Source organism: Anarhichas minor, unplaced genomic scaffold (assembly GCF_050575085.1).
Source record: "Anarhichas minor isolate MPS153535 unplaced genomic scaffold, ASM5057508v1 ptg000114l, whole genome shotgun sequence".
In the NCBI taxonomy this organism is placed as follows: domain Eukaryota; kingdom Metazoa; phylum Chordata; class Actinopteri; order Perciformes; family Anarhichadidae; genus Anarhichas; species Anarhichas minor.
This window is the reverse complement of record NW_027466560.1, coordinates 1122501-1149166: the sequence shown is the minus strand read 5'-3', so window position 1 is coordinate 1149166 and position 26666 is coordinate 1122501. Positions and strand designations below refer to the sequence as shown.

General features: G+C 45.6%; 1 protein-coding gene across 1 annotated transcript in view; it reads left to right on the top strand.

Annotated features, from left to right (window-relative positions):
• The window catches only part of cacna1ib (calcium voltage-gated channel subunit alpha1 Ib), a 115671-nt gene that overhangs the window by 79526 nt on the left and 9479 nt on the right, over window positions 1-26666 (top strand). Inside the window, exons 21-33 of the mRNA XM_076082962.1 lie at window positions 2872-3050; window positions 4725-4851; window positions 6627-6752; window positions 7344-7433; window positions 9521-9713; window positions 10715-10866; window positions 13382-13491; window positions 15609-15742; window positions 16861-16931; window positions 19641-19719; window positions 20238-20359; window positions 22088-22481; window positions 22554-22606. Of these exons, the coding sequence (XP_075939077.1) occupies window positions 2872-3050; window positions 4725-4851; window positions 6627-6752; window positions 7344-7433; window positions 9521-9713; window positions 10715-10866; window positions 13382-13491; window positions 15609-15742; window positions 16861-16931; window positions 19641-19719; window positions 20238-20359; window positions 22088-22481; window positions 22554-22606 (1830 nt within the window). The remainder of the gene's footprint in view (window positions 1-2871; window positions 3051-4724; window positions 4852-6626; window positions 6753-7343; window positions 7434-9520; window positions 9714-10714; window positions 10867-13381; window positions 13492-15608; window positions 15743-16860; window positions 16932-19640; window positions 19720-20237; window positions 20360-22087; window positions 22482-22553; window positions 22607-26666) is intronic.

The window sequence follows — 26666 nt, the reverse complement described above, 5'->3', positions numbered from 1 at the left end:
TTGAATGTAATTTAAGCTTGAATTTAAAGTGACATATTCGCCCCGTCAGCCAACAGCCCAGCTGGCAGTGTGAGAGGCTCTGATAACAGCGCTGGCATCGTCCTGCCATAGATTCAGCATGCATCATGTTTTATCATGGCGATGTTTGATCCGCTTAATGTCGGCCCCACGGCATTCCAACAGTCCCGACGGGGCTTCGGTATGGCAGGCGGCTATTAATATCATAGCAGATGTATTATAACTCGATATCCAGCCTGTCAAAACATGACAGAAGGCCCATCGTATAGGATGTGACGGTGACTCGCTGCTGTGCAGATCTCAGATGAAATATCTGTCTATTTTCTGTCTTTGCCGCCCTCTGACGCCCAGCTTCTACATTATTTCTATAGAGTTCGGATGCAACAGTTGGCATGGCAGTGTCTGTTGTGGTATATTTTGTGTTAGACGGAAGTCTGCACACGAGTTAGCTCCACTGTGTAAATGCTACATTCACACGGCATCGGCAGAACACGAAGACCAAGAACACGTCCTGTTGTTCTCATTTTCACACCATTCAAAAATACAACCAAAGCTTATTGGCACTTCTGTAGTTCTTTTAACCAAGTGGAAGGTATAGTCATTCACAGAAATTCCTAAATTTCACCAGCTTCGTAAGACCCGACCTCGTATAACCAAAAGAGAAACATGGGTCCATTGTTGTTTCGATGGACAGGATCTCAAGGCACAGCCACTAGGAGGAGAGTGTCCAGTTTGGGGGCCTCATGATTGCATCTTTGCTCTTTGCAGATGATGTGGTTCTGTTGGCCCCATCAGATCATGACCTCTAGCATGCACTGGGGCGGTTTGCAGCTGAGTGTAAAGTCTGAGGCCGTGGTTCTGGTGGATTGTGTCCTTGAGGTTGGGAGTGAGTCACTGCTCCAAGAGAAGGAGTTCAAGCATCTCTGGGTCTTGTTCACGAGTGAAGGGAAAATGGTCCGTGAGACGGACCAGCAGATTGGCGCTGCATCAGCAGTGCTGCAGGCGTTTTACCTTGAGGGAGCTGAGGCTGAATGCACCGCTCTCGCTTTACGAGTCCATCGACGATCTGAACCCTCGCCTCACCTATGGCCGGAGAACCCGAAGGGAACCCACGCTGACAAGAGGAGAACATTGGTTTGTCGTACTTCGGACAGGATTTGGCCAAACTTTGACATACCAACTCGTAACTTACAAGCCCACCTCTGCACGCTGTAGTCTGTTAAAATTTGTATGGCGCACAGGCCCTCATTTTATCCTGCCCGCTTTGCGCCAAGTCCCGCTCTAATGTGTTGTGATTGGCTTGTACTCCTGTGCTGTGATTGGACACTGGTTGTTCAGCATTACGTCACAAGTTGATAACCCGTTGATAAGTCTCTTGGAAATCAAAAATGAACTCCGAGACAAATTCACATTTGTTCTAGCAACGTCGGGCACACAGAGAGCAACAACAGAGAGGTGGATAATGTTGTAGGAATGATTGCAGAAGTGTTAGAGGATGTTTTCATATACTGTAGTTTGACCCATTCTCGATGACGACTATGAGTCACTATTGGACGCCATGATCGTCTGAATCCTTCCATCCATCATCTCATGAAGGAGCATGCTACAAAGTGTTCCGAGCCTCGCTTCCAAGCCTACAGGTGGCACCTACATGATACTCAGAAGATTTTCCGTAGCTTATTTTGCTGCAGTGTGCCATCATTATGCCTGGTCGGCGTTCCCAAACAAGATGCACAAACACCGTCACCACTTGTTCCAACATTTCCCGGAATTTCCCATCCTTCCACATCTCTCTGGTGGCATTTTCTTTTTGCCTCTTTGCTCGTTCTGTTCTCGACATGGCAGCCACACATGAAACACACATGCCATGAAAGCACCTGGAAGATGTCAAAACATCTGCCGTGCAACTTTTCCTCCAACCTCACCAACTGTTTTCTGATTTCAAAACTTTCTATCTCTCCTCTTTGAGCCCCTTGTGTCTTCCTCCTCCGCCCCTGACTACCACGTCTCATTCCTCCCAATGAGAGCTGTCTCACTGTTTCCACAAAAGTGTTGATCTCCCTCACCTCACCCGTACCCTCCTTGTTGCTTCCAGAACATCCTCCTCCCTCCCTTTCCTGTTCAATCCCCAACAGGGCTCACCTAGTGAGCGAGACCTCCCATCCAGCTGTAGCTAGAAGGCGACAGACCATAAATCTAAGACAAAAACTGAAATATGTGCGCTTCAAATGTTTGCAGCTCCAGTCACAACACCCTCCGAGTCTTGTGTGGAAGTGTCTGATTTAAGAGGATTTGGGGCATAGTGCAATGTCAGAAGCCCACAATCCTGCATGTCTTAACTGAAATTGAAAGTAGAGCTTTTATTTTCTTGAATTGCTCTCTGGAAGTTTTAATCAGAGACATTTCAGTTACAGTACAGTCAGCAAAATAAAGAGCTGGTTAACTCAGCAAACAAACTGTGGATTCAACATTCCAATAACGATGAAGCTTCATTAGAATGTGGACGTGTTGGTAGACGTTCACGTGATAGAGATTTCCATTTCATAGTGGACTTGCTTTCCTTGTAATCTCCTTTCCTTTCCTCATGTTCTTTTTTTTCCTTCCCTCTTGCTTTTGAACATTAATCTTCTCATATTGGGGTTTAAGAGCTGTTGCTTGTCTTTCTTCCCTCTTTTCATCTGTTTGGTTTTAAAACCTCGCTCCCTCCCTCACACACCTCTCAGCCTCCCATCTTTCAAATCCTCTCCTCTGTTCTACTCTCCTGCCGAAAGCAGCTGACATGAAATGAAATATATTTGAGAAGCTGGATGAGAAATCTGAGTATCAAAAGTCCATATCCCTTCATGTCCTCAGGTGGTGTCCATGGGTCTGTACCTGGGAGAGAAGGCCTATCTGAGGAGCAGCTGGAACATTCTGGACGGCTTCCTCGTGTTCGTGTCTCTTACTGACATTGTGGTGTCGATGGCCGGCGGGGCGAAGATCCTCGGGGTTCTCCGAGTTCTCAGGCTGCTCAGGACGCTACGCCCCCTCAGGTTAGGAGGACTAATTGACAATGTTTTCTGTTTCGGCAAAAACACACTTCTTCACGTTGGGATTTAGTTGAGAAGATCGATACCACTCTTATATCTGTCATAGACGGTTAGCTTAGCTTAGCACAAAGACTGGAAACAGTGGCAAACAGCTAGCCTGACTCTCTTTTATAAGCAGTTGCCAGACAACCAGTTTGAGACTCTAGCTACTGGTCCAAGCAAAGAAAGAGTCCGGCACATAACCCTCTTTAGGACTGTCATTCTTACATGTTTGTCTTTTCTACATGTTAAACTAACAGATGCAACATGTATATGTGTGAGCTTTAGAGGTTTATTAACCAACAGACGGAGCCGGGCCAGCTGTCTTTGTGCGAAGCTAATCGGCTACTTGTGTTAGCTTCATCAGACATGAGAGTGGTTTCAATCTTCTTCATCTCATTCTCCCAAAATGTGTGGAAAGCATTGCTAACGGCCATAAAAGACCTGCTTACAATTTGTACTCTGTGCTGAGCAAAAGGTACTTTGGTAACGATGAATGTTTCTGCTGTTCTGGATTTAATGACCCTACATATTACAGTATTTATAACATATTTAAAGCCAGTCTTTCCCAACGTTTGTGCTTCAAAAGGGAACGTCAACATGCCAGGACTAAAGAGTTAAAATGTTCACTCTCAGATCGTTTTATTTGAAGAAACAACTTAAGAAGGTCAAATTCTTCACGAGATAAAAAGGCAAAGATCGAATAAATGAATAAAATTAATTTTGTGAAGCAGGTGTTCAGTTTTCTTTCTGATTTCCTGTTCCATTAATCATTCCATGACAGTTGGGATGTATCGTGGAGCCCGCCCCCTCCTGACCCTGCTTTAAGATATGTTTTGAACCATTTAGTGCCCGACATTACCTGACGGAGCAGTTGAGAAGAAAGGGTCCAGAGAGCTCAAATTACATTCTACTGAGGTCGTTTTAGGTCTGAATGAATTCAGCACCATGAGGTTCAACACGGTCTCTCTCTGCAGACTGATCTCTGTTTCTTTAAGCTATTAGTGCTGCAGGAATACTGCAGGGGGCGACTCCTCTGGTTGTATAGAAGTCTATGAGAAAATGACTCTACTTCTCTCTTGATTTATTACCTCAGTAAACATTGTAAACATGAGTTTATGGTCTCAATCTCTAGTTTCAAGTCTTCTTCAATACAGCATGATGTTCATTTAGTACATTATGGTCCATTTAGAGTCAAACAGACCATAAAGCAGGGGATGCTTTAGGGCGGGGCTACACGGTGATTGACAGGTCTCTGCCGCTACCAGAGCAAATAAGGCATCTCTACGTGTCTACGTCTGCATTCTAAATATGGAAACTTCCGTTCATAGGATGCAAAAAAACAACATGGCGACGGCCGTAAATCAATATGGTGACGGCAAAATCGCTGAACTGGAGGCTTCATAGCAGCAGTCCACAAACCAATGAGAGATGTCACTATGACTATCTCCACTTCTTATATACAGTCTGTTGAATTCAATGAAAGTACCCTGTCCTGTCTCTCTCTCTCTCTCTCTCTCTCTCTCTCTCTCTCTCTCTCTCTCTCTCTCTCTCTCTCTCTCTTTCCCTGTCTCTTTGTCTTTTGTTCTCTCTCCCTCTCGCTCACTGTGTCTCTGCATCTCCCCCTCCATCCTCCAGGGTGATCAGCAGAGCTCCAGGGCTGAAGCTCGTGGTCGAGACCCTCATCACGTCCCTGAAGCCCATCGGCAACATCGTCCTCATCTGCTGCGCCTTCTTCATCATCTTTGGTATTCTCGGAGTTCAGGTAAACTCCATCAAATATGAATCGTATCTTCCCCGCCGTACAACTCATCTTTTAGTAATCAAGGGAGCCTCGAGAGCCTTTGACAATTCACGAGGACCTGAGATGGTCAAACTATTGAACTAACACAGCGACCACTATGCTCACCGTGGCCCATAATAATAATTTATACACCGAAATTTAAGTGGGTCAAAATATGCGAGGCCGCAATTATTCTCTTGACCTCCATCTAGAGCAAAAACCAAGAAATTAATCATTAAACACTGGAGAACACCAGAGGAGGCTGTTTGCACCCACAATGAGAGCACGTCCTCGCAGCGCTGGCTGAGAAGGCTCATTAGAGCAGAATCCAACAGGAGGAGGAGGCGTAATGGCAGCACAGAAGACCCAAGTTTCACTTTCCACATAATCAAATAATGATTCACAGCTTCACCAATCCTTTACAGACCAAAACCAGTACATACCAGCCCTGTTCTCACTCCCAACCCATCAAACACTCGCCGTCGAATACCGACACTCGCTTTAGTGTCTGCATTAGGTCGGGGTGGACGGATGAGACCGCTGTTCGGGTCTCAAGTGGTTATGTAACTTGTGTACCTCCGCTCTTGATTTATTACCTCAGTAAACATTGTAAACATGAGTTTATGGTCTCAATCTCTAGTTTCAAGTCTTCTTCAATACAGCATGATGTTCATTTAGTACATTATGGTCCATTTAGAGTCAAACAGACCATAAAGCAGGGGATGCTTTAGGGCGGGGCTACACGGTGATTGACAGGTCTCTACCAGAGACGTATACGGCGTCTCTACGTCACTCCTCCTCAGTCCAGATATGGTCACTTCCTGTTCACTGGTTGAAAAAACAACAACATGGCGATGGCCGTAATCCAAGATGGCGACGCCGAAATCGAGGCTTCAAAACGTGGCTCACAAACCGACTGGTGACGTCACGATGACAACGTCCACTTCTTATATACACTGTACATTTAGAAGTCCAAAGCTGACGCTAGCGGGGAACGTCACAGTCTGAAGCTTGGTGCCACTGACCAAGCTGTCGGTGTTTGACGAGTTGGGAGCGAGAACGCGTTGTACATTTTGGGATTAATTTACGGGACTCTGGGACTCCAGAACACAGAGCGCTGCCCCTAAAAAGTTTTCAGATTTTCAAAACACAGAATAGAAACAAGAAGTTCTGTGTTTGAATCAATAGATCTTATTATAAGTGAATCAATTTCAATCTCGTACTTCGCTGTACTGTCAGAAATGGCTAATATGTGTAGCAAAGCATGACAGGTTATTTCATTAATATTCCATAATTGTTGTGAGTTCATAAGTCTTACAAACGACTCGGTTTTCCTATTTTTTAATTCATCGGTGTATTTCCTTCTTGCTTCAAGTTGTCAAACCCACCGTGTTCTTCCGCCATAACTGCACCTTATTATTCATTCTGCATCTGCTGTTATGCATCATTCCACTCAGTCCCCTCTTTGATGCGTTCAATATGATTGAGAATTAAAAACCTTTTCTCTCGGGAGGAAAAAAGAAAACTGTTGATATCGAGTGCTTCTGCTTCGGCTTCATCCACTTCCAGACGCTAATTATGAAATTACTTCAAAAGCCGCATGAGAGGAGTGGGCGCACACGAGTGTTGTCATGACTTCATCAGAAATGTATCTGCGTGCGCCGCCGTCTTCTCATTTCCTTCTCCGCTGTGTGTGTGTGTGTGTGTGTGTGTGTGTGTGTGTGTGTGTGTGTGTGTGTGCGCGCGTGTGTCTTCAGCTCTTCAAAGGGAAGTTCTTCTACTGCGCTGGTTTCGATGTGAAGAACATCACCAACAAGTCCGACTGTCTGGCTGCCAACTACCGATGGGTTCACCACAAATACAACTTCGACAACCTCGGACAGGTACGAGAGAGAAGAGAATGATTTCATGCGAACACAGTAATGGTGCACATAAAGACGACGATAATAATCAGCACACTCTGGAGGATAGAAGTTCTACGACGCTAGTACAAGGAGAATACTACGATATGAACTAGAAAGGCAATAACGGAACGAAAACGTATTTCCAAAAATACAATTTTTAAAAGTTGTTCATTCAATTTAAACATATATTGAATGTGGTACACTAACAAGCATCTGACATAATTATCTCCTCTAAAATAACACAACAGCTCAACATGTTTTCCGGTCTAAGCAGTCGGTAGTTAAAGTCCTCTGGCAGACCCGAAGAGTTTGAAATCCAGCAGCTTGTTTGGAAGAAATAAACAATGAGTTGCATTAATATCATGAAATACAAAGCAAAGAGATGAAGTGAGAGAGTGATGCTGGAGATGAACGCTCAGCTACACAATTCAATCATTTTGGGTCTTTTGGGAATTGTGTATTTGTTATTTTTGTCATATTGTTATGGTGTCGGCACTTCTATAATCAGCAGCATTAACCGGTATAGAACTGAGACGGGTCTTGTGCGTGTTGTGTTTGTGTGTCCTTCAGGCTCTGATGTCCCTGTTTGTGCTGGCCTCAAAAGACGGCTGGGTCAACATCATGTACCACGGACTGGACGCGGTGGGGATCGACCAGCAGGTGATAACACACACACACACACACCACAGGCAAATACAACACTGGTACAAACCTGTGTACTGGTCCTTTTGCATAACACACATGCTGCTATTTGGGTCCTGTTTGCCGGTCCATGTAACCCACATGCCTGGATCTCCAACCACATCTCTTCCAGCTCTTTCCAGGGAATCCCACGCGTTCTTAGGCCAGATGGGAAATTAAATCCATCCTTCTGGTCACTCCGGGATCTCCACCCAGTTGGATGTGCCCACAACTCCTCCACAAGGAGGCGTCCTGATCAGATCGCCAAACCACCTCAACTCCAATAGACAGATCCCCAGAGAGCTTCAGCAGAAGGCCTCGGTAGTCTTAGAGTCCTTTGCTGCAGACCGTCCCCTTCAACTCTCTGAACCACAAGCAGTTTTGGGGCCTTTTCTTTTCTCTTCTTTGCTTCTTTTCTCTCTGTGGTCTTGATTTTCACTGTAATATACATGATGTGTTCAAGGAATGTCGTAAAGATGAATATCTGACGATAATGACGTTTTTACAGCTTCTGGCTGTGATGAACGGTGTAGTTTTGGCGATTGTTCAAAAGAAAACCTGCTTTTTAACCACGCCGGTGGGTTTCGGGGTTCAGCGGTTATCAGCCTGGATCAGATCTGGATCAGAAGGGCCCGGCTACACCTGCTCGTAGCTTCAGAAGGCCGTTATCATCAATTCACGTGGTTGATCGCCGATACAAACACAAGAAGATCACGCACACATTCACTGATGCAAATGAGTCTTCTGAAGCGGCTTCAAAGTGAACAGGCTCCCTTTAGAACTGGTTCTATTAGTGGATCTATTAGTGGATCTATTAAAGAGGGGCATTATTCTGGCTGATTCAGCTTCCCGCCTCAGGGAGAAACCTCGCTGCGGTCCAACACGGCTCTGAATGACTAATCTCATTCGCACTCCACCCCGCGCTTTCAACACTCCACACTCCTCCAAGTTGAAAATCTGAGTCTCGTCTCCAGTTTTATTACACCTGAACTTGATTTTTTTGTGTGTGTTTAGTAATGACTTCCTGCAGTGACCCAATCATCCCGATCGGTTCCTCACATTGTCTCTTCTGTTCCCCTGTCAGCTTGTCTTACCTGTAGCAGCTCCAGGTTTGTTTGGACTGTACTGGCTGTGCAGTGGGTTGGTTAATTGGAAGACCGTAAGAAGCTCGTGGCAGTATTCCAAATGTTCCTCAAAACTGGACAAATTAGATGAGTTCCCCTCAATCACTGCGTCTTTCATTAATAACTATGATAATGAAAGGAACTGGTTATGAACCAGTCTCAGTGTAGTCCTGATCCTCTATATGAACCAGTCTCAGTGTAGTCCTGATCCTCTATCAGACCCCCATCAGTAAAGAGACCATCAGAGTTTCTATAGAGTTATTCTGAATGCTCGTCATCGGAGCCACCGGGTCAGATTCTGGTGAAACCAGATGAACTCATGCAGGTTCACCAGAACCTCCTTCAGCTCAGACTCCAGCAGAGACCGGTCCACCATGGACAGACCCAGATCCGGCTTCTCTCTTTGTATACCGGCCTCGACGGAGGAGTTCTGCACTTGACAGCACGAATATTTCAAGGGCGAATACTTCCTCGTTAGAAAGCCGCGTCACCAGCGCCACCCCTCCAATGAGTTCCCTTTATTCAGACGGACACGCTGTTTTGTGCTTGGAGGGTTCCAGTGGTGACTGTTGATACCTTGAGCTCCTTCCAGGCTCCTCCGGTGCTTCCTACCGACTATGCCTCCTTCATCTCGTTCATCTATTCTCTTTTATTTCGCTCTATTTTCAGATTGCGTCAGCTTTTTCTCTCCGTTCTTTCTTTCAGTCACTTTCTGCTTTTGCTTTCCTCTTCTCGTCTCCATTCTGTGCTCTTTCACTTTCCTGGTGATATTAACTAACGTCCCCTTCTCCTCTCCCCCTCATCGCTCTATCTTCACTTTCTTTCCTGGAAGACGTTCGCCAGTCCTCCCTTTTCGTCTCCCTCTCTCCCCTCCACCTACTCCACCACTTTCCCAGTGGCTCCTCGTCTCATCTGTTTGTCCTCTCTCTTCCTCACCTCCAGCCGCTGACCAACAACAGTCCGTGGATGCTGCTCTACTTCATCTCCTTCCTCCTGATCGTCAGCTTCTTCGTCCTCAACATGTTCGTCGGCGTCGTGGTGGAGAACTTCCACAAGTGTCGGCAGCACCAGGAGGTGGAGGAGGCCAAGCGGCGGGAGGAGAAACGCCAGCGTCGCATGGAGAAGAAGAGGAGAAGTAAGGGCCCGGGAGGAAGGGGGAGAAATGAGGACGGTGCTTTGGAGAAAACGAGGTGGGAGGGAGGAGTAGAGGCTTTGAAGTACAAGAAGGAGAGATGAAAAATACATGAAGACGAAGAGAGAGAAGGGGTTTGGAGGAATAATTGGGGTGAAATGAAAGAAAGGAGTGTAGTGTTGGGAGAGCAGGAAGGGAAGGAGGAAGGATGGAAGGAGTCTAGGGAAATGAGGATAGACGGGAGGGAGGAGGACAGATGGACACGTACACCTCTTTGGACGAGAAAAGGAGAGCAAGGACTGAGTGGAGGGAGGACACGATGATGGAGGGATGACGTCCTTTTGGAATAAAGGAAAAGAGAGGATCAATAAATGAATAGAAGAAAAGGGGCAGATTAAATATGCAACGTAACAATATATTTATGAAAAGTACACATTTCCTCACAAACGTTTGTTTACCTCTTCAGAATAAAATGTAATCCAGCAAATGAGTTCATGAACTAATGAGTGAAAGTTAAAGGACTCTTTCCTGGTGATATTTCATACACGTCCTCACTGATGTGACTTTGAACAGTCTTTATTTCAACTCATTTAAAGCTCCTTCACCTCCCTCTCACATTCATCAAACTCTCTTTCTCGTCATATTACCTCACAGTTTTATCTCCCTCTCTGCCTCTTTCTTCATTTTCTTCTTCCCTCCTTTTTCACCCCTCTGGCGTAAATGAATCATTAAATCAATCACACTTGCACTGCTTCCTCCACCCGCTCCCCCGGTCTCTCAACCAAATATCTATTATTTCTCTCTTTCTCTTTCTATACCTCACTTCAATTTGCTCGTTGGTTTCACCCCTGGATTCTTTCTTTTCTTTCTGAATGCCTCCTTTTGCTCCCGTCCGCTCCACATCTGTCCCTGTTTGATATTTTTCCTGCCTTCTCGCCGATCCAAATCCCTCCTTACCTTTACCCCCCCCCCCCCCCCCCCCCAATCACCTTTTCTCTCTCCAGAGGCCCAGAAGCTGCCCTACTACGCGTCATACGGCAGAACCCGGCTGGCCATCCACACCCTGTGCACCAGCCACTACCTGGACCTCGTCATCACCTGCATCATCTGCATCAATGTCATCACCATGTCTCTGGAGCACTACAGCCAGCCACAGGTGAGGACGCACGTCCTGGAGGAGATGGAGGAGATGGAGGGATGGCGAGGGGGTTTGAGTGAGATGGACAGATGGGGATCAATGAGAGATCATCACTGAGATCATTGATTAGCTGAGAATGATTTTAAAGGTTTTAGAACTTCTTGCGTTGCTGCTTAAGAAAGACTATTTGTTTACATACAATAATTATAAATCATGTTGATTCTTCTCCTAATTGGTATTGATGAGGAACCGAACAGATGAGCAGTATCGATAAGTACTAGTATGAGTACTAAATCTGGATCGAATCCTGACGACACCGTCCCTACAGACCTGTTTGAGGGGTTCTGAGTGGGTGGTGGTGCACCAGCTGGGAAGGTCTTGTTTTTTTGTTGTGTTTTTTTGAAGTGGGCACTTCCAGAGGCAGCCGGCCAACCTGCTGCTCTGAGTCAGCAGCATCATCTGCCAGCAGACAAAACATTTATCTGGAACACAAACATTGGGGCAGATTTGGGGTATTAGTTACATAAGATGTTTCTCAGAGGCAGAGATGCTGTCGAGCATGAATTCAGTCTGAGTTCAATCCCACTGAACACATTCTGGATGTGATTGCAAGACAAGATTTTGGTATCGGAAACGTTTTTTTTTTTGTTGGACCAAGTAGTCTCGACCAACCGTGTTTGAGTGGTGCTTTGGTTGCAAGCAAAAGTCGAGGCTGAACGCATTGGTCCAAACCACAGACTGTATACAAGACGTGGACGTAGTCATCGTGACGTCACCCTTTGCTTTGTGGACTGATGTTCTGAAGCCTCCACAATTTTGCTGACGCCATCTCGGCTATTTTGCAACCAGTGAACAGGAAGTGACCATATGTGGACTGAGGAGGAGTGACGTAGAGACGCCGTATACGTCTCTGGTAGAGACCTGTCAATCACCGTGTAGCCCCGCCCTAAAGCATCCCCTGCTTTATGGTCTGTTTGACTCTAAATGGACCATAATGTACTAAATGAACATCATGCTGTATTGAAGAAGACTTGAAACTAGAGATTGAGACCATAAACTCATGTTTACAATGTTTACTGAGGTAATAAATCAAGAGAGAAGTAGAGTCATTTTCTCATAGACTTCTATACAACCAGAGGAGTCGCCCCCTGGTGGACACTAGAGAGAATGCAGGTTTAAGACACTTCGCTTCACTCGGTAGAACCGGAGGTTGCCGCTTGGTCGAAACGCAATCAGGAAACCGATCGCTTTTTATTTGCTAAAAAAACTACGTCCCTCAACTCCATTGTCTCCATTGTCTCAGGCTGCTAATTGGACCGTAAGTTATTATGGCTATGGGCTCCTGAAGCTGATAGAACACACCTCCTGAGTGAACTATACGTATTCCATCTTCAATCTTCATTCTTGAGATGACACACTCATTGTTTCCTTCTTGAATTCAGCTCCAGGGCCTGTGGGCTCATGCAGGCTGCTGGGTGTCGATGTTGAACTGTAACTTTCCTGATCTTAACTCTGCTGCAGGTATTACATATAATATAGCAGCTCATGTGGCCCGCTGCACTAATGAGCTCATTATGTTCAGTTAGCTTTGCCTTTTCAAGTGTCTGTTAGTAAACCTAAAACACTGTATTAGTCTCCAGAGCAGCTCTTCACGTCGACCCCTGCAGTCATTTGGCAGGAAAACACTCCATCTCGTGATTCAAATACTTTCCCCACTTCATCATTATAGATCCGCGCTGCACTATACTTCACGAGAGACAAACTTCCTAAAGTTGCGGTCTACCTCGTTTGGCTGAAGTAAAGTTGCCGAGGTTAAAGGAATATATTATATTATTTAACTTCTTGTCTGAAATCGAGCCAGATGTGAGGAACAAAATGAGGAGGATTCTTTATTCTGCTTTCTGAGAATAAAGACAAAATGACGAGAATAAATAAGAAGTTTGAATCATTTATTCTCATCATAACTATACAAGTTATTCTTCCTCCCTTCATGCAACCTTTGTGATAATAAGGTTTTAATTATGGAGCATTGAGCGTTACATGTGTGGGTCTCTGTGTGACTCATTAATGCTTTGTGGTAAAATAAGACGATCCTCTTCCTGCCCAGAGTCTGACATCATTTAGTCCGTCTCAGTTAAGATCTCATCTATTAATAATAATATTAATATATAATTCACTGGCTGGCAGGATGCTGTCCTCACACTGACGGAACAGATTCTCTGAACAACCGTCGTCTTGTTGTGTTAGTTTCTCTTCTTCTGTTACTCACACGACCAAAGTTACACAGTTTACAGTTTCTTACCGCGGACAAAGACGAGGTTATGCTTCTGAATCAAGAATAATTCATCATCCAGAGGTGGAGACGCAACAAACATCTCTTCATTTGTCTTCTTTCTAACCTCTGGGCCTCTTTAACCCCTCTCTGTCTCTCTCTGTCTCTCTCTCTCTCTCTCTCTCTCTCTCTCTCTCTCTCTGTCTCTCTCTCTCTCTCTCTGTCTGTCTCTCTCTCTCTCTCTCTTTCTCTCTCTTCCAGTCTCTGGAGACGACTCTGAAGTACTGCAACTACTTCTTCACCTCCACCTTTGTGATCGAGACCTCTCTGAAGCTGGTGGCCTTTGGTTTCAGACGCTTCTTCAAGGACAGGTACGAAAGGGGGGTCGCTGTTAACACTGTATATGTTGTGTTTACTGTCTCTACACCAATGGGGTCTGGGGGCCTACCAGGGGCCCTTGAGGGAGTTCCAGGTGGTCCCCAGAGTCAGAGTGACTATTCTGATCATAGGTTTCAATCCTCCACGGTTCTTCAGATGGAGGACCCTAAAGGGAAGTCTTAAACAGATGACACCAACATCTTAAACCATCATTCGATGACCTCGCTTTAAAAGTTGGACTTTTCGTTTTAAGATTTAACTCCTATAAACAGTTTTTTACCGTGTTTTTGACTAAATGCATGAATCCCACTGAGGCTGTGCAGGTGCAGAACCTCTTTAGAACATGAATAGATTTCAATAACTTAACAATCGAGCGACGGGGGTCCTCTCTCTGCCGAGTGTTCAGGCTGGTGGAGCAGCTGCGATAAGATTTAAGATTTTCTACCGTGAAGATTTTATTATCGCAGCTTCGGATCCATTTTTAGAATTGTGGGTGTGCTGGTGGAGATTGCTTTTCCGCAGAGCTTTTTTAATGCTTTTTGACCGTCTCACTGTTTCTGTCTCTTGCTCTTTTTGTAAACAAAAACATTTTTAGTTTTATTATTCCGTCCTCTCTCTCTCTCTCTCTCTCTCTCTCTCTCCTCTTGTATGTTTTTGGGACGCTCTATGAGGCGACCCCGTTCTCTGCGTGTTTACGGACTGAGAGCTCGGTTCGTGTGCCTGCTCTGCTGCTCTGCTGCTCTGGAACTGAGATGTTTTCTAGAAACCAGACACTTTATCTGAGCAGGAACAAACCCCGGGCAGCAGTGTTGAGATCAAATCAAAGAAACTCCCCTAGATCTGGATTTAAGTAAGAGTTATTAGAGCCTAACCAAGAGGTTGGACTATAACGTGACTGAGATGAGGGTCTCATGTAGCATAGCATTATGCTGCACATGGCCATGTGAAATCTGAGTTTTTGTTCTTGAAAATGTTGCTTTTAGTGACGGATTGGCCTTGACTAAAAGAAAGCCCGGGACCAGTTATAAGAGTACGGCGTCCTGTGCACAGCTGCCGACAGACAGAAGAACCGTCAACTAGAAAACAAACAATTCACATTCAGGGAAACTAGAGGACAGATAGAACTTTAGGCAACAAAACTCTCGAGTTCACTAGGTTCAGGAAAAGACCGTAGTTCGGGTTAAAATAACCGTGACAGTAGTGCTGCTTAAGTACGGAAGTTACGTGAGAAATAAACAAGTGTTGACTTCTGGTTTCACATCGGGAACAAACAGCCCTGTGAGGGTTTATACTTCCTGTTCCGGGATTAAGTGAGTTACATAAGAATAGATTTTTGTGGGAGATCTACTAACTTACAGCGCATCGTTTCTGTAAGTACAGCTACGACACAGAGTGAAGACATAATTATAAATATGATGTCACTTTTCTACCAACAGAGCTCCCTGAATCCCACACACTGGTCTTTTAAATGTCGGATAGAATTCGGGATTTGCTCTAATTCAAATGAACTCAACTTTACTGAGAAAACCAACCTCATGACACACTTTTATTCTGTAGCATCAGTGGAGCAGAGACCGTGTTGGCTGTTCTTCACCGGGCTGTGTGTGTGTGTGTGTGTGTGTGTGTGTGTGTGTGTGTGTGTGTGTGTGTGTCATGTGCTGGTGGCAGCATCAACAGCCAAGAACACAGTCAAACCATTTTAACAACCAGCTTGTGGAGTCCTGAAATGACAAGAGACACGATGACAAACAAACACAGGAAGTGATGAAGGTCTGCAGGTGTTCTTCTGGCATTCACATAAATATTCATGACGGGAGCCGGCCTCAGGTAAACGCCGGGCGCTTCTTCTGCCAAGTCGGCCGTGGGAGAATCGTGCAAATTATGCATAAAGTTGAAGAGCATTAATATTTATTGGAAGATTTAACATAACACAGACCCCGATGTGTGCAGTCATGAACCGCATACAGAGCTGAGACTCCAGATCCATCAATCCCTATTCTCCTGTTCATGGCTTACCTTCACTTCAGACCAATTCTACAGGTTATGGGAGATTGAAAAATCATTTTGTGTGTGTGTGTGTGTGTGTGTGTGTGTGTGTGTGTGTGTGTAGGTGGAACCAGTTGGACCTGGCCATTGTTCTGCTGTCAGTGATGGGCATCACGCTAGAGGAGATTGAGATCAACGCCTCCCTCCCCATCAACCCCACCATCATCAGGATCATGAGGGTGCTCCGGATAGCACGAGGTACACACACACACACACACACACACACACACACACACACACACACACACACACACACACACACACGCACACACACACACACTCTCTCAAAGACACAGTTATTCTCCCTGAGTAAAGGTGAGGATGATGTTCTTATATTTCAATCGTTCAGTCGCTCTCCTTTCTCATTCTGATCTTATTATTCAGAAGAACTTAAAGCTCTCTGGGCTGCAGCGATTCCTCTCAACTTCACTCGCCGAGGAGGATAACGTCTAATTACATCACTCTCACTTAATCCTCGCCCTCTTCCCATCGCCCTCTGCCCTCCTTAACGCTGCCCAGGGATCGCTGAGTGCACCCATGGGTGATATGCTCATCAAACAGCGGGTGATTAACAGTCGAGTGGGGTATCGGATGATGTCTGTGAGGGCGACTGGTGACTTTTAGTCTTCCGCTTCTACGTGTTTACTTTGTGTTTCTCCATCGTTGACTTCTTCCACATATAGCTGAATGTTAAAGACACATCATGCTGTATTGAAGAAGACTTGAAACTAGAGACTGAGACCATAAACTCATGTTTACAATGTTTACTGAGGTAATAAATCAAGAGAGAAGTAGAGTCATTTTCTCATAGACTTCTATACAACCAGAGGAGTCGCCCCCTGGTGGACACTAGAGAGAATGCAACTTTAAGAGACTTGCATCCAAAAAACATTAATTTTCTGTTTCTACCTGAAGCTGTTTGGAGTTGGAGCTGGAGTTTGGAGCGAACAGATGATGTACTACCACCTCCACATCCATCTTCTCTCTCCCCCCCCCACACACACACCTACACATCTATAACCACCACCAACCATCTTGACAAAAGTCCATCTCTCAGGAGGCTTTATTGTCTGAGCGACCTTTGACGTGGTCTTTGTCTCTCTGCTACCCGTCCTCGGCCGTGTTCCTCCAGAAATTGGACTGCCGGGAGTTGTGTAGGGTCCCTCATGGAGAGTGGTGAACCTATCGCATCCATCGATCGTTTGAGTCTCCCCTCCTCTCAGACCAGACCGCCCTTCTGTCTCTGTGGTGTCTTTTGTCTTCCTGTCCCTTGTTTCACTTTCACTCACTCTGTTGCTGTTGTGGTCTCTCTCCAGTGTTGAAGTTGTTGAAAATGGCCACCGGGATGAGAGCTCTGCTAGACACCGTGGTCCAGGCTCTGCCTCAGGTATGTGTCCTCACACACACACACACACACACACACACACACACAGACAGTCAGACAAACGTCTGTCCCTGAGCTTATCACAAGGACACCAGGAGTTAATTAACACGAGTGGAGTGATAAAGGATCGGCATCGATTAAGAAGCTCCCTGAGAAGTATGACTTTCAGGGAGCTTTTGCCCCCAGTGTTTGGACACCTTGTTAGCTTTCAACAGGTTCCTGTCATCAATTCAGGATATACGAAGACCTCTGTGGCGTTCATTTAAGTTGTTTTATTCCCACTGCTGCTAATAAGACAAGAGCAGCTATAAAGTTCTGCTCCATTGGTTCACGGAAGGACTCTTTCCTCAGCTTACCATAGATCTAAGTTTCTTGCTTGTCCTGGAATTTCTTGAATGCTGCGGACTTTCAGCCGGAAAGCTACCTTTCCTCTGTGCAACGTAGCAACTGAGCTTCCACCAATAGGGTTCTTGTTGGTGAAATGTGATGTGGAAACTATGAAACTCTGCAGCTATATATATATATATAAACAGTATATTCTGCATAGAAGAAATAAGTAAATGAAGTGGTTCCTCTCTTTCTCTTTTCCTTTTTATCATGAAGCTCTAAATCTGTAATGTGAAACAGCTCTTTATTAAAAGCATTTATTAAAGAGTGAGTCTGTGTGCAGCCAGACCTTTCTGCTGCCTCACCAATGCTCTTCCTGGAGCCCTCTGGCAGGATCTCTGTTCACAGATACACACTCTCTAACACGCACAGAGCTAAGACAGACGCTTCAGTTGTGCCTCAAATCAATCAACGGTCCCTTTTCCATCCATTTGAACTGGTTTTCCTCACAGTCCCTGGAACACTGGAGTAGTGCCGTGCACATCATCACACACTTATTAGAAACTAATTAAGATCAAAGAAGACTGTAAATAACCAGCTCTGCTCTGAAAAAACAGTCCAGACAACGATGTTTTCCGACAACCAGAGGAGTCGCCCCCTGGTGGACACTAGAGAGAATGCAGCTTTAACACATGAAGCATCGGCTTCACTCGGCAGAACCGGAGGTTGCCTCCTGATTGTTACCTTTTTACTGTAGAAAAGAGACTCGTATACCTGTACTGTGTTCCCGTTTTTGGAAATAAGAACCACTATGAATTGTAAATAATTACTTCAGTGAGTGAGAATCTGCCTCTGAATGGCTTTGCTTTGTACTTGTATTTATTATGAATGATAAGAAACTTTAAAACTGTGTAAAGATGTTTACCTGGTCCCTGGAACCTTTCTGCGTATTGTATTTATTGTCTTTCCTTGAATCGGTTGTTTGTGTAACACAGTCGGAGGATCTTCTTTCACCACAGATGTTGCCGTTGGATATTGTTCTTCCTCTGGAGTTTGTGGTGGGTGTGTGATGACCCTCAGTGTGTCGGCGTGAAAACAGAAAAATACATCTGACCGTGACGCAGATAGCTGACTCATGGCTTCATTAGTCTCAACACAGAAACGTAGTTATTCAGTAAACAGACTTAAAAGTTGGAGGATCAGTGCAGGGTTTTCTCCTCGCTATGGAAAGCAGAAGGTCTAACAACCGAAGTCCGCTGTAACTGCGTTTCTCACCAGCTTCTGCTGCCTGGTTGCCAGCTCTAATGCTCCCACAGCATCTAGCAATCTGTTCCTCACACCACAGCATCCGTCTCCCCGTGGTGAGCTTCCCTTCTCTGCTGGAGGGATCTAAAGACATCAGATGGGCTTACATTACAAACTACAAGCCGCCTCGGGCCAACTCGTTGCTTTTAATATCCGCCAGGAAACATCGACACGCACAACTGGGGAGAGAAAAGAAAGCGTTTCCTCGGGCTTTGCCTCGCCTCTCCACGGTTCCCAACTCCACCCGTCCCTCATTATGTCTTCTCTTTCTCCCGTGCCACCCGCTCCTCCAACACACACTATATGTCTTATTCTGTGCTAATCCAGCCTGTTTATTTGCTTATATAATAGAATTCTACGGGCGTGTGTACACAAGCACCTGATTGCCTTCCCTGTGAGGTGACTTAGCTAATGGCATTCTGCTCAGTGCCTGCTGTCGCACCCCAGGGAGCCATTTACACGTTTGCATTGCGTACGTATCCCTCTCTGGGAGAACGTTTCCTTTACACGGATGGATTCATGCCTGTTAAGAAGTCGGCTAGTCTTTTTTTTTTTTTTTTTTTTAAACCGTGTAATGGAGTGATTTTCCTCGATTCGAGGCAGGGGGGGGGGGGGGGGGGGGGGCTTTCTGTTGGTGTTGCTTACGTTGCGTGTTTGTGTGTTAACCTCCAGTTCTGCAACGCTTTCTGATTCGATGAAATGTCTGCAGGATCCGGAATGTTCCTGTTTAGTTTCATGACCTTTCACAAAAACAAACATTGAAAACCCAGTGCATTAAAAATGCAACTCCAGATCAGCCTGTTCTCATATTTATTGGAGAGCTGAGGCCTTCTGCAGCTTTACTGGTGTCATGTGTAACATCCTCAATGAAAGCTGCCTTTTCTCAGCTATTAATACATTATATTAACATCTTGTTAATACGCTGACAGAGAGTAAAGATGCAGGAATGATTTAACCACTGAATCAGTACCTACACACCCACATTACCTACCTGTAGAAGAACCCCTGCTCAGCAGAAACATATAACTTAGAACCAATAACAAGGAGTTGCTTCCACTGATGTGTGTTTGTGTGTGACAGGTGGGAAACCTCGGTCTGCTCTTCATGTTGCTGTTCTTCATCTACGCGGCTCTGGGAGTGGAGCTGTTTGGAGAGCTGGGTAAGTCACATGATCTATTGGTATGCTGCTACGAGGCAAACGGATGCAATGGAGCTTAAGAACAGCTCTAACCAAGTCCATGCTGTGAACATGACCTAAAGTCAAAATCAGCCAACGTGAAATTACAATCAATCAACCAAAGAATTAAAATAGCTGTGTTCAGTAAAGCACTTGATTTACGTTTGTTTTCATTCCTAACATCCTGAACCTGACTGGATGACAGCTTCCAAAAATCCTCTTCAACCTACCATCCAATGACAAATGGACAATATGACTCTGATGCACACATAATATTTGCACTACTAAAGGCTCAGCAGTGTGTGCCGTCCTTTGTTCTTCTATGTGAGCTCTGGCTCATCTCTAATTGATGAACACATACAAACACAGCAAACCTTCTTCACCAAAGAAACTAATTCACAGCTGTGATTTTTCAGAAAACCTTCATATAATTTCCGACGCTACCAAAGGTTGACTCTCTTTCCCTCCTCTTCTCCCTCTCTCATCGTGTCTTCTCTTAGTGTGTGACGCTGACTACCCCTGTGAAGGGATGAGTCGACATGCCACCTTTGAGAACTTTGGAATGGCCTTCCTCACACTCTTCCAGGTTTCCACCGGCGACAACTGGAACGGCATCATGAAGGTACTTCAGTTTACTGCTCACTGTTGTGTGAGTCAGTGGCGTCACGTCGCATTAGTAGAAATCACTCAACTTTTTTGGTTCCTACATGGACGCCGGTCCCCTGAGTACAAGTCCTGTTTGTTTGACCCGTCCACCACCCAGCCCGACCACGATGAGCGCACCTCCTCGCTCTTTATTGCATTGAGCGTCTTAATGCTGACGTTGATGGGTTCACATTGGAGTTAGTTAAAAGCCCACTGCGTCTCCTCCAGGCGCTAACGGGTGCCTGGTGCGTCAGTATCAAGATGCCGAAGATGTGAGACCAGGCTGCGTCTCCATTTGCCACCAAAACACACGTGAGAAGTGAAACAGGAAATGCATTAATACCCACGGTAGAGACGGGATATTTTTTTTTTTACGTAAAACGGATGACGCCATGATGAACGCGCTCCAAGTTCTTTGCGCGTTGATTTCCAGAAATAAAACAAAGAAGGAAAAGCAAAGAGGGGTCGGGGGTGTTTGTCGTTGGCACACATCTCCACAAAACAGCCTGTTTCCGTGTTTCACATGCCAAACATACAGTAAAGCTCCTGTTGCTGCGCCCTCCCACAGGTTCACCCCTCAGACCGTGTGTTGAGCTGTCATTGCTCCCCAACGAGCTCCCTGACAGTTCCATAGATCTGACTGGAACTCAGGGCTGAAGTTTGGTGCGAATAAGGCTTAATTGGTTTTCAGTCTCATCACCGTCAGCTCATCTCCTGCTGTAGAGAAACACGAATGTTCTTAGATGAGGGTCAATCAGAAAGGGAGGAGGGGGGGCAGCTATTTGGAAAAGCATATATTTTTCAATTTTTTAAGCTGCCCCAAACCTATTTGACACCAATCTCAGTGCAGGCAGAAGCAGAGCGATAATTAAAGGTCTTTAGTTCAGATCCCAGCAGCGGAGGATCGTAGAGGATTGATGAGCGCGTCCGTGAGCGACAGATGCTGTGGAAAAAAAGTAAATGTGCACATCAACAAAAACCTTCCAAGGACGAGTAAAGAATTCAAAATGCGATCGCCCCTCATTCACTCATCCATCACCTCAATCAAGTCTCGCGCTGTAATCACGCCCGAGCACCTTTGAGCTCCTACATTGCTGCCACGGCTCACATGCGTGAGAGAGTTAATCAGCGCTGATTAGGCGCTCAGAGAAAGTGACTGACTGAGAAACGTGTCACCACCTTCTCAACGAGCAGGATTGTGAGAGTTTGACGGCGCTCCTGATCGCTTCCGCGGCCTCTTTCATTGAACATAAAGGCTTCACTCATCACATTCCTAAAATAACATTCAGATTCCTACAAAGGGAAACTTGTACTTGTTCTCTGAATGGAGTGAGTCGTAATCATCGCTTCATTAGAATCGTTTAGTAGTTTGGAAACAATAAGATTCATTCATTGTAAAATCAATGGGAGGTTTTACTGTCTTCTACTTTGCAGGTTAAGGCCAGCGGGCCCCTGACACTTTGGGCCCCTTGCCCTTGAGAATCATTCAGTAATCCATCCATGCGTGTGTGATGCCTCATTCCCGTCACAAAGGTGTCAGTAACCTGCAAATGAAGTATCAATGCTCAAACAAAGGTAGACAGAAGACTGTGAGTCCACCCGTTAAACGTTTCTTCACCTAACTCTCTCTAAAATCGTACTTTTCTTCCCTTTTGTCCACCCACCATGCCCTGTCTCCCCCATGAACTCTCCCACCACCCACCAGGACACCCTGAGGGAGTGCCCGCCGGGTCATGCGGCCACCGACTACGGCTGCCACGCCGGACTACAGTTCATCTCCCCGATGTACTTCGTGTCCTTCGTGCTCACGGCTCAGTTCGTGCTGATCAACGTGGTGGTCGCCGTGCTCATGAAGCACCTGGACGACTCCAACAAGGAGGCGCAGGAGGACGCCGAGATGGACGCCGAGATCGAGCTGGAGCTGGCTCAGGGAGGACTCTGCTGCATGATGGGGGGCATCGGCGCCATCGCGAGCGGGTCCGGCACGGGCGGGGCAGCGTCCGGTGCCATTACGGCGGGGACGACCGGGGGTCCGAGTGGCGGGGTGATGGCGCCGCTACGAGATGGAGGAGGAGGAGGAGGAGGAGGAGGAGGAAGAGGTGGAGGTGGAGGTGGAGGAGGAGGAGGAGGAGGAGGAGGAGGAGGTGGAGGAAGAGGAAGAGGAGGCGGAGCGGCTCACGATGAACACACCCACCACCGATGTCGGCTCTACTCTCCTGCTCAGGTGAGTGGACTTCCACACATTACTGCTGATGCAGCTTCACCTCCTCTTTTAAGGAAGTGAAGGCGAAGTTTGTGCAGCGAAGAAAGTTGGGAGAAGAATAAAACATTATTTTTCCGAATTGTTCCTGTGGAATCTGTGGACCTGTTATGATGGAAAACTATACACAAGCGTAGTTGTTCCTGGTTATTTCAAGACTTCGTTAACTTCATGTAGAGAGCTGGTGCTATGTGGGACTACACAGCCTCTTGGGTTATTCTTATTCATGATGCTGCTGCTCTACTTCTGCTGTTGATGACTTTTACACATGTGATGCAAATAGAATAAATACAAAAATCACACATAAAAGTGAGCAGAGGCACACACACACACACACACACACACACAAACACACACACACACACACACACACACACACACACACACACACACACAAACACACACAAACACACACACACACACACACACACACACAAACACACACACACACAAACACACACACACACACACAAACACACAAACACACACACACACACACAAACAAACAAACAAACAAACAAACAAACAAACAAACAAACAAACAAACAAACAAACAAACAAACAAACAAACAAACAAACAAACACACACGCAAAGATATTGACTGTGCTGGCTCTCATCATTCAGCTCCCTGATTGGCTGCATCTCAAACAACAAGTCGGTACAAGCGACATCCATAATCACGCTCGCCTGAAACATTACAGCACCTGCAGGTGAGAGCGGGTATTTTCAGAAGTACGCTGGCTGAGGCAGAAAGAAAGAAACAAGTAAACACAGGCAGAAATAAAAGAGAGGTGGAGACATCGGGAAATGGAGAAGAGGGAACAATAGAACAAATCTCAATTTAGATTTGAGAACAGCACGAGGGGAGAAAGAAGAAGTGAGCCGTTGGTACGGTGGAAGGAAAGTGACCGAGAGATCGCTGCAGCAGGTGAATCAACCAGTGGCTGAGTGAGTGAAGGTGTGTTAGTGAGTGAAGGTGTGTTAGTGAGTGAAGGTGTGTTAGCTCTGATGTGTTTGGGCAGGTGACTGATCACCAGACAGCCGGAAACCAGCGAGAACACAGTCTTTGTGTGGATGTTTGAACGGACAATAATTTGTTGACATATTTGCGTATTAATATATCATTAATATAACTTTCTAATGTAATAATATGTCAGTGTTGTGTTTACAGCTTGGGAGCACAGTCTCCCTAACAGCGACCCTTCTGACCCAGACACAAATAGACTCAGACCCACTTTGTCTCATCACTTGTAATAACTATAATCAGCCCAGCGAGCGTAACGTGCGTCCTCCCCGTCAGCTAAAGTTATCAGGACTGGAGTCTCTATTGAACCCTGATTTGTTTAAAACTTGCAGTGTGAACCTCCTGAGCCTCAGTCATCTTTTGTACTTTGGTTCAGACCAAAGAAGATGGATGTTGTGTCATCCATCTGAGAGAAAGACACTGAATGAGTGGGAGGGAGAGGAGGGAACAGGGTTACACAGGGTGAGTGGGTGGCGAGCTCCGCCACAGTCTCATTGTGCTTATAGCTCGTTGTCTGTCAGCCTCATGGTATTTTTAACCAGAGAGAGGAGTTTTTCTACACGCACCGTATTCTAAATCGCTACTCTGATTAGCCAGCAAAAGGCTTTGTCAGAATGAAAGTGTTCGGCTGTGTTTTTTAAATTTCTTAATGCACATTCATATTGAGATTTAGACGTTTTTTTCCAAAGAATACTAAACCAGAGTCACGACAAACACGATGACTGAAAGCACACAGAGTTTAGAACAAACGATCAGAAGTGATCCGAAGCATTGATACAGTTTAGACTTACAGACGCAGCTTTCTCATGAAGGAGTGCGAAGTCGAAGCATCTCTTTGCAAATAACTCATTCGATGTGCAGAGTTTGTGGAGATGATTCAGGCTCCTGTGGAGACGTTTTATTCTACGGCTCATATGAGGAAGTCCAGAGTCCGTCAGTCCGCTGTCAGAACGTACATTTCCTCCCTTTGTCTCTGCTGCATTGAGCAGATGATGAAGATTAGACCGGCAGAATGGAAAAAAAACATCCACTCAAGTTTGGCGAAAGAGGCCAACGTCAAACGAAAGTGCAACATCTGGAATAAGCCAAAGCCAGAACATCATTGTTCAGCTCACTATGGAATGACTCCAGCAGGATCGTGGATCGGCAACCTCCGGTTCTGACGAGTGAATCCAAAGCTTCGTGTGTTAAAGCTGCATTCTCTATAATGACCACCAGGGGGCGACTCCTCTGGTTGTATAGAAGTCTATGAGAAAATGACTCTACTTCTCTCTTGATTTATTACCTCAGTAAACATTGTAAACATGAGTTTATGGTCTCAATCTCTAGTTTCAAGTCTTCTTCAATACAGCATGATGTTCATTTAGTACATTATGGTCCAGTTAGAGTCAAATCATGAATAGATCATGAATAAGGATGCAAAAATACCGCTAAAGCATGCAAATCGTATGAAGATACGTTGATGTACTTGGATCCGGGCCCCCGGGGGTCCCTGGTGTGAACGCCTCCATATGGAGCTCACTAACAAAGACAAAGACAAACATAGTAAAGCCACAGATAGCAACAGATCCATACCAATAAAAACAAAAGCATAACAGCATCAATCAAACTGAAATAAAACGCAACAGATAAAACACTGAGCACCTGTAGGGAGATAAACAGCAGCATCAAAGGTCCCACGAGAAGAGGTGCTGCATCTCTCCAGCTCCATCACTGAAGCTGCTGAGGGGCCTGCTGTGCTGTTTGTAGTGTAAAGGAGGCGCACAGCTGCACGATGTGTGATGCTCTGGAACCTTCACGTTCAGGTCTTCATGCTTCCGAGTGTTTTTGTGAGAAGGAGATAAAAACAGGTTCTTAGCCGTGTGAGAGGGGTCCTTTTAAAGAGCTCTTATTTGGGGGATGGCCTCTTTAATAATAATGATTATTCATGACCACACCTCTGCCAGAGAGGTCCTGTTTGCTTGCTGTCAGCAGGGTATCCACGGGTCGAGGAACAAGTGATTAGTTTTGAAACATGCAATGATGCAAATATGTCATCTCGTCAAAAGAAAAGATGTAAAAGCGGATTTTAAAGAGACTTTGAAAGACAGTAAAGTATCTTCAGACTTGATTTGAGAGAAGAGTGCAGAATACAAAGGGATCCAGTCTGTGGGGGGTTCAGAGTGGATTGGAGCGTTTGTGGACGGGAGGAACCAGACGGTGGTGCAGTGAATCAAACAGGGTCACGGGCACCATTTACCACAAGCAAGGCCCCCGGCTCAGCCAGACTCTGATGATAAATCTCCACTTCAGCAGCTCTTTCATTCACCAAACTTTACTCTTTCATTCCTCTCTGTGTGCTGAAGGTTCACACAGAGAGGTTAGTTCACTCATCACTCACACACTCATTTAAAGTGCATTATATTAATTCATTTATTATTCAACCCTTAACACGTTTCCTTCATTTGATTTCTCAATGCATCCCGCTGACTTTGTCGAATCTCTAAACAGGAATCTGCCAATTACTTCAAGTTCACGCAATTAATCACAGTGACGTTTATCTGCCCCTCTGGCTCGGCTTGAAGCGGGCAGAAGCCTTCGATCTCTGTTTGGCTCCCGGCTGAGAGTAACAGCGGCTCTAGCAGATGGCTGTTACTTGTCGTCAGGACAGATGTTGTGCAAAACTAAGTAAGGAAAGAGTGAGAGGAAGGAGAGGAGTCGATCTCAAGCAGGTGCGAAAGATGTCGCGTTTTCTGTCAAACTTGTAGCTTTAAATGAGAGAATAGCTGACGGATGGCAAAGAGAGAGAACCAGTCGCCAGATGTTGACTTATACCTCGACATACAGACAGATATCATGTTAGTGGCAGCGACGGTTCTTAATGAATTGTGACAACGGAGGCAACAATGTAAAGGATTAGTGCGCTGCCCGCTCTGAGCTCATGCCAGTTCCTAATGATCAGATCTTCGTGTAAGTTCTGCTTGCAGCTCATCGCTCCTTGACTCCGTGAAAGTGAAGAA